The sequence below is a fragment of the Zonotrichia albicollis genome, chromosome 2 (assembly GCF_047830755.1).
Source record: "Zonotrichia albicollis isolate bZonAlb1 chromosome 2, bZonAlb1.hap1, whole genome shotgun sequence".
Lineage (NCBI taxonomy): Eukaryota > Metazoa > Chordata > Aves > Passeriformes > Passerellidae > Zonotrichia > Zonotrichia albicollis.
In genome coordinates this window covers 104,911,429-104,929,853 of record NC_133820.1, presented here as the reverse complement: position 1 = coordinate 104,929,853, position 18,425 = coordinate 104,911,429, and the positions used below count along the sequence as shown (strand labels likewise).

Below are 18,425 nucleotides of genomic sequence, written 5' to 3'. Positions count from 1 at the left end.
GTAATTTGAAGTGCTACTGAGGGCTTAACGAGTTTCAGTTTGCTGTGAGAACAAGTGAATGTCTTGGATGGAGAAGAAAATACCTCTTTGAGCTTTGGATCACCTCAGTATGTGTTGTTTTGACCTCTCCCTCCTCTCCCTGAGCTGCTCTGTGTGAAGAAGCAGCCTTGTCATGACAAAGGAGAGGCTGCATCTCCACCAGGCAGTGACATATTCCTGGTACTGTTGCTGACTGGAGGTCCCACGTCCTCCCACCACCTGCCTTCTGTCCCTCTGTCCTGCCTCTAGGTACCCTAGACCAGAGAGAGGGGAAGGGAGGATGGTTTGTGTTCTTGAAATAGACCATTCTTGAAATGGTCTGTCTGATGCTGTGAGAAGGAAGGATAGTCATTCTGGAAAGTTTGACGTGATCAGTTAAATGTCTAAATCTCTGAAAATGTCAATTTGTCGACATACTCAAATGTTTCCTTTTGTTTCTTGTCATTGCTCTTTGGTGTCTCCTTCGCTTGTTACCATGATTTTGTTTCTTTGTTTCACAAGTTAGGGAAATGAAATACTTTTCATGGAACAGACTGTAATCTTTTAAAACTTATTTTAAGGTGGTCTTAAAAATGAGAGGAAAAGAGTATATATATGTACACTTTTATACATACCTTTGTACTATACATTTAAACAAATGTTACTGCAAACTTCATTTTGACCTGCAATGTAAGTTTAAGTGATATCATGGAGCTTCAAGCTCAGAAAGCTTCATTAATAACTCTGCTTGGCTTAAACTGTTTTAAAGCACCTTTTCATAATGTCCTTTATTTCTTCTTTCTGCTAAGTGAAATGTTGCTATATAGTAAACTAGAGGAACATACTGGGTACTAGTAGGTGGGCAGAGAAAGTGATGCTCTGGAGTTACTGAAGCTTTATTGCAAACGTTTTATCTTATTTTCATTTCATAAATATATTCATCATGCTGAGTTGTATTTTCAGTTTAATTTTCATCATAGCACATTAACTTGAGCATACAGCATCCTCCTGTTTGGAATCTAATCCACTAATCCATCATGATTCCCATCATGTAGAAGAATGCTTGCTCTGCTGCCTTTTTTTTTTTTCTTGTCATTTTGCCATGTTTTTTTGGCTGGTGAACCTGTTCTGTAAACTCAGACTAGCTCCCAGGCTGAAAATAGATTTATCATTTTATTTTATTTTTGGCAGAGAGCTTATAGTTCCATCATTGAGGCACTTCATATTGCAACATCCGGTGTGGTGTTTTATTCTAACTTGACATGTCACAATGACCAAATGCTGTCATCCTGCCAATTCTAATGCTGCCAGCCTACCTTGCTTGACAAATTCCTTTTCTTGGGCATGAGAGTTAAATGTTTTTTGAATTCCACACCCACCTTGAGACAGTTTGTCATTTGAGTTTTCTCTTTTACAAATCCTGGCATGTACTTCAGTGGCAGAAACTTTCCTGTGCTTTCCTCCTTTTTGCCTGCGCCACTTTGGCTTGTTTATTCCTCCTGGTGTTAAACATTGGGTTGTGCATATGATGCTGTAGTGGATTATTTGTGTGTTTTGGGGGAAATGTTGTTTGGATATGGTTTGAGTTTAGTTCTGTGCCACCCTCCCACCCTGCCCACAGCCTTGAAGGTCTTCTGGTTCATTGTTCAAGGTTTGTCCTCTTTGAACTTCTCCAGGTTGGTGTTATTTCCACCTTTGTAACTTCTCTTCTTAATTTACCAAACAAAAGTGGTGTATGGAATAAATCCAACTAGCATTGAGTGATCATCTTCTAGCTGACAGGCTTCAAAGGTGTTTTCTTTTGGCTGATCAGCTTCCAGTGCACTTGGTTCAGGATGGAAAAGAACTGTAATAGACAAGGCAGAGAGATACTGTTGGAGCCTTCAGCTGTGAAAGAGCAGATTTCTGACAGTGAAACATAGCAAGAGTGCTCTGTGCTCTTGTCTCTTGAAAACAAAATGAGACCAGTGCTCTAGGTCTCATTCCAGGTCTGTGGTCCTGTGCCAAAGATCAGTTCTGCAGTAGTTCACACAGCAGAAGAGTCTCTGTGAACAAAGTCAGTGTCCATCAGGTGATCTCTGGCCTGATACAAATGATCTCGATTGGAAGTTTTGCTCTTTGGGTATTTCTGTTGCAGGAGAGTGGACCTGATTTGATCTTCTGCTCCAAAAAAGATTCTTCCATTCACCTGGTAGTAGAAGATGTCAGTCCATGGCAGTATTTCTCAGTAAGGAGGGACGCATGACACACAGGCTGGCTGGTGACAGCAGCCTACATGACATGATATGGTAGATAGATATGATTAGATACATAGATCATAGGTAGATAGATATGATCTAGATATGATCTGTGTAGCAAATGGAAGTCCTTTATGTAGTATCACAGGCTTACCTCCTTGCTTTGCTACAGCCATAGCTGGGGTTTGTCCTCTCTTTCCCTCACGTCCCTGCTCTTGGAGCCACAGGAACTGTTGTCTTGTTCTGTGTTTAAGTGCAAGAAGATACTTCATGTTTGGGGATGATTCTGAAGTGGAATGGAATTTAAGAAAACTTCAAGCAACAAAAACAGAGAGGAGAGGCCAGAGTGTGAGGGGGAGACTATTTAAATCTAGTCCAAACCTCACTAGTATTTCAGGTTTTGTTTTGGACTGCAGATACAAATTAAGTCTAAGTTCCAGTATCATCCTTTACTTTTGGTTATCATGAGTATCAACAGAAATAAGGGTATTCATATTAAGGGAATTTGATTGCTGTGTCTTGGGATATCGTGAGACAAACGTGCATAGTAACTAATGTCTGAGAGATAAGACAGTTAGTGAAAGGTGTGGTAGTGAAAAGGGTGACAATTAGACTGAAGGATTGTGAATAAGTTGACTAGTGCCTAATTGGTGCAAGGAGTCTCTCAGAAATTTGCAGTGGCCCCTTATTTCATAACTTTGTTAACTGTGAAGCCTCAGGAAGTAACATTTAGTTTCTTCACAAACTGCACCCTTTGGGGCTCAATTACACTTACTTTTTATTTCTTTCTACAAATTACCATGCACTGGGTGGCTGTTGAAGTCTGGAGAAACAGAACTGATAGCTGTTGGATGCAACTCCAGCAAGCAGACAATGTTAGGTAATTTAGATGTAGTCACATGGTGATTCCTCTAGCAAGTGTACAACAGCAGAGGCTTTGTTATGGTTCCTTTACATCTGCAAATGGAATTAAAACATGTATCTGGTCTTCTTTTAACGGAAGTTGATATAACTTAAATATATCTGTAAATATTTATATGTGGTTCCTTTTTAATAAAAGTGTTAAATATGAGAATGAGGTTGGGATGATAATTTCAGAGTAAACTGTAAAATAGATATGGTCTTTATGGAGCACATTAATTACTAAAAGGTTTATATGATGTGGTGATAGGCATTAAATTGTTGATTTTCTTTCAGTGGGTAAAGGACATATAGATAATTTATCTGCTGAAAATAGTAGAGCACTTGCAACTAAAATGCATGGATTAGAAAAGTTAAAGCGATGAGTTACCACCCCCTTACAAAGTCTATTAATTATTTTAATTCAACAAAGGATGTGCTGTATAAAGTGGCAATGCATGTGCAACATGTGAAAGAGAATAATGCCAGTCTTTGAGTCTGCTAAAAGAACAGCAGACTGAGGAGACCCAGATGTCTGCTTGGTGCAAACAGCCATAATTCCCCCTCCACCCCCATCACTACAGTATGAAACAGGAATTTAACCATTTTTAGCAACTGTTTATTGGAGCCTCTTGCTATTTAATACTGAGTTATATGCCTTGAGTATGTCTTCAGAGTTTGAGACTTTGGCTGCATCTATTACTCAAAGAATGTATTATTAGCTCATGCTAGATTTATTAAAGGGGACCAGCTGCTTGGCAGGAAATGCTGCTTGGCAAGGCTGTAAGAATAGCATTCCCTCAGTATGCTTGGTTTTCCCCTAAGCACCTGCAAAAGCAGCCACTCTATTGACTGCAGAATCTAAACTTCTTAAAAATAAAAGACACAGACTGAAAATATGAGCCCTAGTCTTTGATATAAGGAGTGTTGATACTGTGACCTGAGTGTGTCTGGTGTGATGTGTTAGCTGGGCATTCAGCTGTCATTTTTTGGGTGTCTGTAGCCAATGTTGCTCTCAAATAAGAGAGTATGTTTCCTCTGACTCACATTTGGAACACCTTTACAGTCAATTATTACTTCATTTTGGGTGGTCTTCCCAGACTGTGCAGAGGGACTGAACAGCTTAATAGGAGACAGACTTACTGTTTTGGGATTTGGAGGAGAATTTCTTGGGAGCTTTGAATTTTGACTGCTATGAGCAAACCTAAGGACTGGGACAAGATGACTGTGTTTGAGCAGAAGGGGAACATCCCCTGCCTGCAGGAGTGGTTGTCCTGGAAAGCTGAATGGTTTATTTCCTACTGAAGTTCACTGGGGCATCTCCCACTTTTTTTTAAAGGGGAAATGCTTAATATTGCTGTTTAGGAACTTGATCTACATGTCCGGGACAACAACAGAAAATACTGACTTCTGTAAAATTTTTTTCCAGGAAAAAAAAAATATTATTCCAGAAAGAATTGTTGGAGCTAATGTTAGAATGAAGCTCTTTGACTGTGTTAGCAGTATTTGCATCAAGTACTCAGTGAGGGCTCATTTAGCTTTACAGCTGATGCGAAGAGTGAAGTACTGGTTTTAAGAGCAGTTAAAAAGATTAACAACAACAGTAAAATCCACTGTCATGTCTTGCAAAGAAGCAAAAATTTAGCATATTTATTTTATGCAGCCTTTGTGGAAGGAGAGCAAGTGCATGGCGAAATTGAAACATTTCATCTTGCACATGTTGTACAGTGGTTTAGACAAGGTGTCAAGAATAAGTTTGTTATCTAGGACTGATGAAAGCTGGTGGTCCATCTTCTGGTTAACTTCAGTGTGGGTTATACAATTGGCCACACAGCCTTCTGCTGAAGAGGCTTAGTCCTTGCAGTGGGAGCTGCTCCATAGAAAAGAAGGATTTCATGCCTTCTGTTGCCCTTATGCTATTGCACAAATCCAAAACATGGTCCTCTACCAGCCACCGTGAAGAAAATTAACTCTACCCCAGCCAAACCCAGCACAAAATATGTACTGCTTTTCTGGTCTTTAATTTATTTCTCTGTCTGGTTAGTATTGCAGTATTTTTATATTGATTACTCTGTTCTTAGGTTGCCTGAAGCTCAGCAGAGGGTTGGAGGATGTTTTCTAAATCTGATGCCACAAATGAAAAGCTTATACCTTACATACTGTGCCAACCACCCATCAGCAGTAAATGTCCTCACAGAACACAGGTATGTTAACTTTGTGGTCTTCTGAGTCTGATACAAAAATGCAAAATATGCACTTGAGAAAATACAAATATACACTTGAATTGTAAAGCTGGGATGTATCTTTTGACATGTTTGTTGTTGTAGAATTTGTTTGAGGGGAAAAAACCCTACACTTGCAAATAAAAGATTAAATGCCCCATAAAACCAAGCTGTTTCATTTGGCCAGGACATCTTGTCACTTTTGGCAGAGTATTATCAACTATTTGAGAGAATTTTTTCATTGAAAGAATGCATGCTGCACTCTGAATGTGTAAAACAAACTTTTCTGATTGTAGTCTTTGTTTTAAAAATGTTGAGATAAAAACAAGTTTGTGAAGTTGTGGCAAAACTGACATGACTTGGGCTCCTTAGACAGTTGGTGCATTGTAACTTAGCCCTGTAAATGCCTGTGTATACTTAACTTTAAAGTGTATTATACCCCTAGCTTTGCTTTTGAGTGGTATGAGAGAAGTATGATGTTTACAAAATTACTGTTTTCTGTAAGAAGTAGGATGCTTAGTTAACATGATGTAGGGTGCTCAGCTTTTGGACAGACCTTAAATTTGCATGGAAGATGCCCTGTATCATCTTGGGAGACAAGTATGAGGCCAGAATTTGATTAAAATAGTCAGCTTTCACAAGCTTTTGCTATATACTTGTATTTTGATGACCATATGCTGAAGCAGCTGTCAGTTTGGGGTTATTTTTGCTTGCTTCTGGTGCAGGACAGAATCATGACTTCTTCTTGGAGGTCAGCTCTAGGACAAATTCTCACAGGATATATGTTCTTTTTACTTCACCCTCTCCTCTTTGTCTCGTTCTGTTGGACTAAAGTAAAGATACTTTGAGTACTCTTAACAATTAGAAGACCAAGAGGATCACAATAGATTTTTTTTCCTGTAGTGTTAGCTTCTTTCAGGAACTCAAATTTTGTTTTAACAGCAATGTTGTGGTATGTTTGTGAGCTTTACTCATAATGTTATGAAGACAAAAACCCTTCTAATTACTAAATACTATGAACTTTCATATATGTTAATAATACATGTAACTGTATTCCAACCCCATTGGAAAAACCAAGCTGCAAATTCACATTACAGTATAGGCAGAAAGCAGGTAAGTTTTTGTCATTAAAATTCAGCAAGACAAAAATATTTTTAAACCCCCTGATGAAATCCCAATGTGTTTGTTTTCTTTCAAATGACCCTCTTATTCCCAGTTTCTGTAAGTGGTTTTCAATACTTTTGGGATTAGAATTTTGTTTGTTTGATTCTTTATGCTCTTCCCCAGAGCTCTGGGATTTAACCTATAGATGGAAGATGACGTGATAGCAAAGTGATCATCTGCATTTCTTTAGATTTGGGGATATGTCTAAAGGATTATCTCAGAACTCAGAGAAACAGTGATAGAAATGTGAGGGAGGAAAGCTGGTTCTTCTGTAAATGGAGAAGAGAAGCGTTTCTTCTCTTTCATTTTTCTTTTTGTGTAAGATGTCCTAAGAAAATTCAGCTTCAGGTCTCTAAAGTCAGCTTGACATCAAATCCTGGTGGAGACAATAAGTGTGATAGAGGAGTTAAGTAATTTGGTTGTGGAAGTTTGTATGAGATAGCTCAAAGGAACAGAAGTTGAGATGGACAGTTTTCTGTTTAATGCTATTGTGTTACTAGGCATGAGTCAACAGAATTGCATCCTATTTTTTCTGATTACCCACCTTTTATTATTCTATTACCTTAATTTTTGTTGTTCAACATTGCTGTAGGTAGCAAGTTGTCTGTCTAAATATTCTGCTTGAGACAGCTGCCGTGAAAAATGAGAAGGTGGCTTTAAGCAGTTCTGAATCTCTGCCTCTCAGAATGCTGGCAAACTTCTTAGTTACATTGTTTCAGAGCAGAAGAAAACAGAGAAATAACAAACTGGTTGGAAGCATGAAGAAATGTAAAATATTCAGAACTGTCTCTCTGTCTGTTTAGCTGAAATGATTTTAGGGTGTAAAAAATCCCCTATAAACCTAAATTTTAAAGTTGGCCTAAGGTTTGAGGACAGCCATGATTGTAGTAATGGTGAAACAATCACACTGCAGTTTATACTGGGTAAAATACCAAGATTTAAGGTTTTTACGGAAAAACAATGTTCGTTGGCTGCTTTGTCAGTACAATTTTAGAAGAGGGTCCAAACCCATGTGTTTTAATACTAGCAAAAATAGGGTAAAGAAATAAGTGTATGTGGAATACTTGGACTTTATTATTGTGTTTGTAGCATCTGTGCTGTTCAGTAGCATTTTAGAGAAGAAAAGGGAACTATCTGGAACAGTTTGATTTCGAACATAAATTCCTACTGTCTACATTAGGTTATTTCTTGCCATGAGCTCTGTGCACTTCATAAACTGAACACATGTACTATTACTGTACCTCTGAAAGCCTTTTTACAAAAAACCCTTAGCAAATGTCAAATTCTTATATCACAAAATTAGTATTTTCTTCTCCGTTTATTAGGATGCTTGTTTTTCTGAGAACCCATACCAACAATAAAAAAAATCTCCATGATAATAGCTCTAGATGCAGATTTTTACATTTTTTAAAAAATATATGACTTTTATTATTGGTTTTTTACTGTCACTTGGCTAAAAAAGCTTTAAGGAAATTGGCTAAAGCATTAACTGTATTCTTTCTTCAGAATGATTGGATAACTTACATTAAAATTGTAAGTAGTTGTCTGGATTGGTAGTAGGGGTTTTACATGTGGTTTTCTGAGCTATCAATGGTGCTCTTCAAGCAGCGTTATGAGACCTGCTAAAATGTTTTAAAGTCTCTGTGTGTATGTGTAGGTAAAACACCAGATCAGTGTGCTCAGAATTACCGTGCACTTCTAGAGAAAAACTTTTTTTGAATAGCATTCTTATGATGTAGGTTCTAAATAACAGTCCTAGGGATGGGGTTGGAGATGTAAAAGGGATGTATAAGTTGGAATGCGACTGTCTTATTTTTCCCTTTCTTTTAAATGCTGTCCAGTATGAATGCAAATTTGTTTGCACTTTATCTTTTGTCATTTGCTTCTTGATCATATGCAGCAGCAGCATGAGGGCTTTCATTCAGTTAATGCAGAATAAGGGTTTGTGTGTGCATGTATGTTCATGTATGTGCATGTTTATGTAAATGCACAGTCTGGGCTGAAGGGGGTCAATCATGTTATTTCAAGAATAAGATATTTATCATGTTCAAATCTTCAAAGCCACAAGCACCTTTCATTTCATTAAGTTAAATTATTAATAGCCAGACTATTAAAAGGCTATTAAAATCATTGGAGACCTGAGTGTATGTGAACATAAAGAAAGCGGAATAAAGCCTAATGCAGCCCATACACGAGTTCAGGTTCCAGAGCTGTGTTTCTGAAGGTGTATTTGCCTCTGATAATTACAGCAACAACAAAATCTTTCTGTTAAGTTTGGGAGCAGATTCTTTTCTTGGTTCCAGTTGTAGCTTTATAAGTTTTATCCAGATGTTAAAGTTTGCATAGAAAATAATTTCTCCGATTTTATGCTGTCTTCAAATTTGGTAGATACCTTTATGTCTCAGGAATTGTTCTGGAGCTATTGCATACTTTTTTTCCAGAGTTTAAATTCCTTCTGCTTAATGAATCAAGATTTTTGAAGGATTAAATAATTTTCCCTCAGATCTGTCATTGTATCTTGTAATTGACTCTTAAGCCACTGGCTAGAGCTGAAGAGGTGGAGTTTGCCAGGTACATTTGGGTGGTGCTCTGGCAGAGCTCAGAGTTTTCCATGTTCCCTTCTCAGAGTGGCTGTGGTGCCACTGTACACCATCCCTATTTTATTTACTTTATTCCACAACTATTTTATTTACTTTATTCCAAGTCCCAGCTTTTTGACTCCATGGTATCAGGTTTAGTTTTGCTTGAAGATCCCAGTTCACATCTAAGGGTATGTATTCCAATATATGGTATTATTTTAGGAGATAATTTTGCTTGCTGGTGAGACCAGTACTGCCTTGAGGGTGTAGAGTTTAGTCAAACTAGTACAGTTCCTGTGTGTGCTTCTGATCACAAACATGTGCTTGCCTTCCAGTAGGAGAAGTAACAGAACGAGCAGCTGAAGGTGTGAAAGCGTGAATGTCCTGCAGATTAAAATGCCCAGTTGGATACAAAGTACAGAAATGGGTAATTGGAGCAGGATGAGGAGTGTCAGGAACATGAAATGTTACCTAGCTGGAAAAGATCACAAGCAACAAAGTTCAGTGCAACAAGAAAGTCTAGCAAAAAGGAAAAAGAGAGCAGGCAGAAGCTAGGACTGCAACTTCCAATGGACTATATCCAAAAATGACAAGAGGAAGGATATTTGAGTAGGGGATTTACTGGAGTTTTGATAACATAATTTAAGAAAACAAGTGTAACAGGCTCCACTGATCAGTGGACAAAAAATTCTTTTGAGGAAATATGGACAGTACAGACTCAATAACAAGCATCAGGTATGTAATTTTGGAGGGGTAGAGTGGGGTGTTCAACTTTTTAATTTTGTTTAAACAGCAGTATATTTTAAAACAGAAGAAAAATCTTACCAGAAGAAAATTTAATTTGATGAAAAGGCAGTTGAAAATTACTAACACACACCTGATGTTTTTTTTTTTATTTTGCGAAGTGGCAAATACCAAGCCAGTTCTCAGCAGCAAGAAAGCTATGCACAAATCTTTACTTGTTGAAATATTAATTTTGCTAGAATCTTCTGTTCTCTGAGATAACATGTCCCAAACATATTCTACACTTGCATCACAGACTTAGCAGTCTGGATAAAATTTGTGGAGCTGGAGCATGACAATTACTCTGAGTAACTGGAGCGTGGAATACAGATCAGCTTGAGTCAGAAAACTCTTTGTGCTTCCCCCACTTTGGTGGATCCCTGAGCCTGCAAGTATGCAGGCTGATGTCATACGCCAAGCAGCAGTCCCTGGGAGAGGAGTTGGGCTGGCAAGTGTAGCCCTAGGAAATCAAAAGCTGCAGCACAGGGGTTGCTGAGCTGAGCTGTGTCCCGACGCTCTCAAAATGCGGTGCCTGTGTGCAGTCCTCAGACCCCTCAGCAGTGATAGCTCATGCTCCATCTATTACAAACAGAGACCTCCTTCAGAAGTGTAAGTTGTAATTTTAAATGTTTGCAGTTTTAGTTCCTGGATCTGTTTTCCTCAAGGTTCAATGACCTTTTTTTTTTCTCCTTCCTTCTGTTACTTGTAGGCACATCTGAACTTTGTTTTCTTCCCTCTTCCAGTGTAATTTGTAGCTTTTGAGGCAGCTGTTCTGAGAACGATTTGAATATATTAGTAGGGCTTAAAGACAGTTTTCATGGTGACCTTTAAAATATCTCAAGTGAACCAACTCCAGTCTGGAGTGGGGAGAACTCTTCAGCTTGAGATTTCAGAATAAATGAAGCACAGGACTTTTGTATGCTTCTCTGCATTTTATTGTGTAAAGTGATGTGAGTAGTGAATTCAAGTCTCATCTGCCTCTTTGTGAAAAGCTAGTTGCTTAGGCAGTTGTGACTGAGTTGATGATTTCACTGTTCAAAAGATTTTCCTGTTCAGCTAAATGATAGCTTTTTATTAAAACATACTCTTAGCTGTGGGCTGCAGTTTCATTTAGCACATACTGCCTAGGAGACTGTGGTACTTGCAGGCATCAATTGAAATTGTGACATGAAAGAGCCATTGTCTTTGGCAAAGCAGCTGACACAGACTTTTTAATGTCGCAATTAATTATAAAATGGTTGTGAGATGTTGTCATGTTCGAACAGTATTTTAACCCCCTCTTATGTTTTTGAAAGTAAAAGTAAACCCTTCCATTATGTCCTGTATGCTATTTGTAATTTGTGACTAAATGACTAAATGAAAGACACTCACTTTAAGCTTTGAGCTAAAGTAACATCCGCATTTTGATGGATATTTTATATCCACAAAGCTGCAGAGATGCTGGGTTGGTATAGCATGAGTAGAATGCTACAGTGGTCTGTATGATGGAACTGCTCAGACAAAATTTTGGGTACTTTTGTATTAAAGGAGTGTGTGCTGTGTTCAGACTAGAGCTTGAACAAGCAGACATGTCAAAACTTGTAAGAGGGAAGTGTAGAAGTGTATGAAAGAAAACATTGTCCTCTTGGGAATGTTGGGAGGAAAACTTCGTCATTCAGTTTTAATTACACCTATTAACACTGCTCCCTGTTGATGCCATTGCTAAGCCTGTTTTTCAGGACTTTGTGTATGTTTCAGGTGAGCTGAGGTTTAAACTTGCTCCATAGATTTCTATATTGTGATTAAGTAAAAAAGGTGATGATCAGCACCAAGTGTCACTTTAGCGGAGAATGGCGTAACTGAGTTTTAGTTAAAGGGGTTGCAGAGTAGACAGTGAAAACAAGATAATGCCAGCTTTTTATTTCAGGTTTCCAAGAAGTCATTTTTAATTCAAGTTACAGTAAATTTTCTCCTGCTTTTTCACATATCTTTCATAATGCTGAAGTTGAACAAATGGAACAATGATAATGAAAACTAGAAGCAAAAACAGTGAAACAGTAACCAAAGTTTCTCCTACAGTAAAAGCATTAAAAAAAAAGGGGGAGGGAGAAGTGTGTACATTGTGTGAGCGGATAGCTTAGCAAATACTATTTCTATAAAGCATTTGTATGCACTCAACAGTATGGACATGGCTGAAGTAACTAAGAATGGGGGGTTTTGCCCCTTAGCATTCTCAGGGCAAAGATGAGGACTGTTCAGAGCACTGTTAAATTGAGTAGCCTGTGGTATTTGAGATTGGCACATCCTGTGGAAATGCAACTTTGTAGGGGTGAGAGAATCTGTGTATTGCACTTATGGATTGTGCTGCCTGAAATGGGGAAGAGTAGTAGATACTGTAAAAGGGCAGAGTTGGTGGAATGAGGCAGCAGGGGCTGTGTCTGACTGAAGCAAACAAAATGCAAAGAATGAATTTAAAGAGCTACTTCCTCTTGGTTCTTGTAGGAAATATCTTTAACATTAAGATGATGACGTATCAAGTACTGTGTGTAACCTGACTTTATGATGCTGAAATGGGTAGGGCTGATTACAGGTGAAATGAATGGATAAAACAGAAAAGCAATGACTTGCACATGATCAGTGTCATGCACACAGGGAACTGAAATTTAAAACCAATGAGTGCTGTGGGACAGAAGGGCTTTCCTGGTGAACTTTGGTAAAGCTTCCTGTGTAAACTGGGTGTCATACCTTTATTACTTACTGGAAACAGTTTCTTTTAACTGAGTCAGGAGGAGAGCAGGTGACACCACACAGTACTGGAAGCCTGATGTTTCAGGGAATTACCCTGAATGCTTGACCAGGAAGTGGTAAACCCAAGACACAGTTGCAAGTCAAAATCTGTAGTTTTGTTTAGGTCAAGTTCTGAAGTGGTGTGATTTTATGCTAACCAAGGGCTGTGATTAAGGAAGCATTAGGCAAAATAGGTCTTCAACCTCTAGGTATTCATAGCTGGCCAGCTTCACTTAAATTTAAATTTAAGCTCAAAAGTACTCGGGTTCATCTATGTTGCATTATTGTAACACTTCATGCAAGGTATTGTAGGAAGTTTTTCAAGGTGTTGTAATTTTGGCTAAAACCTGTTTATGTCATAAGCTGATTTAGAAGGGCCTGGAGTTGCTGATATATCCTGTTTAAGAGGGATGCAAGGTCTTTCCCAAGTGTGTCCAGCTCTTCTCTTTGCATCTTTAAAATGCACAGCAGATGTTGAGAAATCCTTTTTTTTTGCACTCTGTAGTTAAATGCAGCTGAAATGGCACAAATACATACACTGAGGAGAGCGTGGGCCTTCTTAGAGTGGGGACAGAAAGCTCTTGAAAGTGGTGGTGTAAAATGATGATGGACCTGACAATTCAGAAACAGTGCTGGCTATACGTAAGCAAGGTGTAGTGCAAGTAAATTCTAAGTAGCTAATCCGAAGACAAGTAAACTTGGAGTAAACTGTATGGAAAAGTACCTTTTCTGTGAACTGGTGGAAACTTAGGTGTCTGAGGGGTGAAGGATCCGGGTGGGATGGTGGGTAGAGCACTTAGATTGGGATGGGAGGGTCACAGCTGATAGAACTATGGAACCATTTAGGTTGAAAAAGACGTTTAAGATAAAATCCAACTGTTAACCCAGCACTTCCAAATCCACCACTAAACCCGCCCCTAAGGACCATATTTGTGTTCTTGTTCTGTCTTCAAGACATCTACTTGGACAAATGATGTGAATAATCAGTGTCACTTGTTCTGCAATGGGAAGGAGAGTGTGTGTGTGCCTTGAATGCAGTAAGATGTTACATTTTAAATAAATTACTTTCTGTATTTTTTTACATAGATTTTTGTCTTTAGAATTCTGTGTTCTTTTGCAACTTGTATTTTATGAAGCCTGGCAATCAGCCCAGATGCTGCTGTATCTTCCATTATGAATGGAGAGGGCTCATTTTGTTCTTGGTGATTTAAACTCTTGAAAAGCTAGTCCTCCTCCACCATAGTCCTTTAAAATATCTGCATTGTAAGCAGAAGATGTAGCTATTTTGTTTCCTTGATGGCAAAGGGAGCTGAAATTCTCAGATCTGGTGTTTTAACTGAGTTGCTGTAAAAGTTGAGGGGCTGGGCGAGTTCTGAATTATTCAAATAAATTCAAAAAATATCTAGAGAGGGGAAGTAGCAATTCCTGATACATGGAGAGAATGGATTTCTTACAGTGGCTTTGCTGTGAAAAGAAATGTGTTGTGTAAGTCCACACTTAATGAAACCCTAGCTCATTAGAGAATATACTGCACGGTGATTATTTCTACCGTTTGTATCAATGTTGGTAATTTTTTTGTATTAACATCTTGGATGTGAGATGAGGTCATTAAACATGTAAGTGCAAGAGAAAAAAAACTTCTGGAAATTTCTGTCTTCTTAGTGCCTGACACCATAAAAATACCTATTTTTAATTGTATATGAAACATTTGACCCTTATTTGTGTATTGTGTAAACTACCTCTAAGGTCATATGTCATTTTACTAGAATGAAGAGCTGAGTAATAAAATAGAGCTTTATTCTGTAATTGTTGCTTGAATGGTGCAGCATTTAGGAACTGTCTTTGAGCACTAGTTATCTAGAACAGTAGATGTGTTCCCATGTGTGTTTTTCCCTGCTTAGGTCCCAAATCTGCACGTGGCTTTGTTCCTGTATTTTATTTAACACACAAACTGGTCACAGCACTTAAGTTATACTCAAATTAATTTTTGATTTGGCCTCCTGTTTTATTGGTATACTTCATTGCAGGTGAAAGATTAAATTGTGAATCCTATGTCATTTCTTTGCTTTGATAATTTGATCTTAATTTGCTTAAATATCTTGTGTACACAGTGAGGAACTAGGAGAATTCATGGAGATGAAAGGTGCAAACAGCCCTGGGATCCTTGTACTGACCACGGGCCTCAGCAAACCTTTTATGCGTCTGGATAAATACCCCACGTTACTCAAAGAACTTGAAAGGCACATGGAGGTATATCTTATCAGCATTTATGTTCCAGCTTAATGATGATTTGACAACAATTATTTTAAAGGTACATGTCAAACATGATGGGACCCAAAGTTGCATTTGCTTGCTCTTCAGTCAGCCTTCTAAACTACAGGCTGCAGTGGTTTATGTAAAAGTCAGTGCAGTAAAACTTCCTGTAGAAGATAAACATTTAAAGTAAAACTATCCAGAGAAGGTAATCATCATTCCTAGGATAGTCTTACCAGGGTCTTCAGTTGACTTGACATTGAATGTGTCCCCTGCGCACTACTTGAGGCCGCTTCATCTTGCAGAGGGAGTGCTGCTTTTCACCTCAGTGTGCTGAACACATGGGCAAAACAGTCCCTCTGACTTCTAGTGAGCACTGTCCAAAAGTGATCTTTACAGGACAAGAAGGTCTTTGAGGACCTACTCTTTTCACCTTTTCATTTTATATGTTTGGAGTGGGGAAAAAAGAGAGAAATAGAAAGTGTGGGGATCTTGTCACACAGATTGGTTTGCCAGCCAGCGACAGCAGAACATGCTAGATAGTCTGTAGGAAATCACCTTTGTGACAAAGCTAACCTGCTAAAAAAAACTCTGGTAATACTTTCCCCTTGAGATTTCAAAATCTCTTATCCACCAGGTCTTGTAAAACTTCTTTGGCTCTATTTTAAGTATAGCTAACATTGTGCTAAATAACTGAAGTTTTACTACAAGCCAGACCCACCAGTGTTTAATATAAGAAGGCCACGAAGAGACTAGATCAGTCTACAACTTCAATTTTGCAGAATTGTTTATTTGGTTTTAGTTAAGCCTCTACTGATTTTCAAAATTAATTTTGCTAGAACTGAACCTTTGATATATGTTTTCTCCATTTTTTTTTTTTTTAGGATTATCATCCGGATCGTCCAGATATTCAAAAATCCATGACTGCCTTCAAAAATCTTTCTGTAAGAGTGATTAAAGAATGGATTATATATTTTAAGTAGGATGCTTCCTAATTACATCTTCCTTTATTGCTTAAAAGAGTGAAACTTTTTCATAAATGTGTAATAAGTTTTTTAAAGGCTGGAAATCAATGCTGTATGTAGTCAGAGCTAAGGATGGTAATTTGCTGGGGAGCTGTAGTAAGTAGCCTATTGGTATCAGAGTTGTGCAAAGTGTTCTGCACCTCTTTGTCTGCCCTCTCTGTCTGTCCTGAAGAAGGGCTTCTTTACAATAAATGAGTACATGTTCTGATTTTTTGTTTTCCACGTGCATTCCTTCTCAGGAAATGGCTATGGATGTGAGAGAGTTAGAAGAGAAAAGTGCTAGTGAAGTTCAGAAGATGCCAAACTTCTAGTAATAATTGGAACAGGAAGAACAGATAAGCTGTCTGCTACTGTCTTTATAAAAAAAAAAAATTAAAAACTATGCCTCAACTGCAACAAGCAATGATTAATGCAGTCTCAGTTACGAGAAACTTAATGTGTTGTGCTTCCTTTTGGGAATGTATGCTGATGATAACCTGAAAATTTTTATTTTTTAAATTAGAAATTTAGTGTTATCAGTGTTTAGAAGAGGTTTATGAATTACATCCTGTTGAGTGCTATAAAAACAAGAGAAAACAAATAGAAAATTTCTCAACAGAATTTTCTGTTGAGAAAAATTCAAATAACATGAGCAGGTTGGAGTTACTTAATAAAAGTAGGAACACAAGGTTATAAACACTCAGGTTTGCACAGGTGGCATGTCTCTTCTTACTGAAAGATGCTTTGTTGTATAGATGTGTATTTCTGACAGCTGTGTTACTCTTTGCTACTGTGCATGTCCATTTTTGGTTAGTCATACCAAAATTTGAAGTATAAAGGAAGGAGAAAATTGAGTAACAGAGATATTACTGAATTTGGAATGGTAATTGAAATCAGTGTGTTGAAAAGCTGTAATATTTAATTTAGTAAAACTAGTTTATTAAAAATATTGATAGCAGACATCTAAATGAAAATGCTATGAAGACTGCTGTCTTGTGTGCATTACAAGCACAGCCGCAGTAAATACAACTGTAATGGTATTTCTACTCTTAACCCATTCCAAACTGGTAGAGTTTATAGAGATTGTTTTCCCTGTGTTTGTTAGGCCCAATGTCAAGAAGTACGGAAACGGAAAGAGCTTGAACTGCAAATCCTGACAGAAGCTATTCGTTGTTGGGAGGGAGAGGACATCAAAACACTTGGCAATGTGATTTACATGTCCCAAGTCATGATCCAGTGTGCTGGAAGTGAGGTAATGTCCTTCTCATCTTTACTCTCACTCTTCCAATTTTGAATGAAATTCATTATAGTCATTACACAGCAGAAATAAAGAGAGTGATTCAGAGATGGTAATTTAAGCTAAAATCTTTGTGTTGATTTAAGGCATTTTTTTACAAAACCTGAAATAAAATTCCTTGAAGATGGATGGTCTCTTCTGTAAAATTTACTGAAAAGTGACTAAATACAGCAGTTATAAATATTGTAAGATTTTTGCAGGGCTTTTTTCAGAGGGCGTAATTGAACAAGATTTTCCATGTGTTGTTATGTTACAGGATCATTGTGCATAGAGTGTGCTTTAAACAGTAAAAGGTTTAAAGTTTTATGTTGTGAGGTGTCTGAGACAAGCTTTTTTGGCTGTTATGGGCACATTGCTCAAGTAGTAAATCTTGAAATACAAGCTTGAGAACCAAATGCTCTTTGAGAAATAGAATAAGGAAATACATTAGAAAGTTAAAAGTGACAAAGTCTGGTGATTTATTTTTCTAACCAAAGCAGCAAATAAAATGTAAAGAAAAACTTGGCCTACCAGAACTAATGTTAAAATACTCTTAAAAGCAAGTGCTAACAGAAAAGTAATGTTATACAGGTTACTGACATGTTTTTATTGCTTGTTGTTCTCCTGAAAAATCAATGAGACTTTGAATCTGATGCGGGCTTTTGAATTGCAACCTCATTCAGTCCATTTCTTCCCTTAGAACAAAGAGGTCCATAAATATGAAGAAAAAGTAAAGTGTTTATGCAACTGAATATTTAGAAGTTAGTCACTTGATATTTTTCTCTCAGATATTTTGTTAGGTGTTAAAGTAAATAAATAAGATTCAGTAGAGCTGATAGTGCATGTTCTGCAGTCATGTCTCTTTTTTAAGCCAGCAAAACAAATCACCATCCCCCACTGTCCTCATGGGTGAAATGTCAAATGTAATCAACTTTTAGAAGTTTCTGTTTAGCATCACAGCTTTTTGGCAAGATACAGGACAGCTTCATTTTTGCGACAGCAACTGGGTTTGGTTTTGTCTTTCTAAAAATGATACAGATATTTGCAAGTGTTTACTTAAAAGCGTTAAAGCCTGCTAAGGACTTGTAATTTTGTGAAGATGCTTGAAATTAGGATGGTGGCTTTGTCAGTTCATATACTTATGTTGTCATTACAATATTACACTTTAATGCTTCTCCCTTTTATTGTCTATAGCAGTAGATTCAGAGTAAACTTATTCCTCC

The 18,425-nt window shown here is 37.7% G+C and overlaps 1 protein-coding gene across 7 annotated transcripts in view; it reads left to right on the top strand.

Annotated features, from left to right (window-relative positions):
• The window catches only part of ARHGEF7 (Rho guanine nucleotide exchange factor 7), a 116,413-nt gene that overhangs the window by 67,899 nt on the left and 30,089 nt on the right, over positions 1 to 18,425 (top strand). For all 7 annotated transcript variants that reach the window (XM_074535952.1, XM_074535949.1, XM_074535950.1 and 4 more), the window contains 4 exons: positions 5,237 to 5,359; positions 14,781 to 14,919; positions 15,807 to 15,866; positions 17,032 to 17,178. In XM_074535952.1, the coding sequence (XP_074392053.1) occupies positions 5,237 to 5,359; positions 14,781 to 14,919; positions 15,807 to 15,866; positions 17,032 to 17,178 (469 nt within the window). The remainder of the gene's footprint in view (positions 1 to 5,236; positions 5,360 to 14,780; positions 14,920 to 15,806; positions 15,867 to 17,031; positions 17,179 to 18,425) is intronic.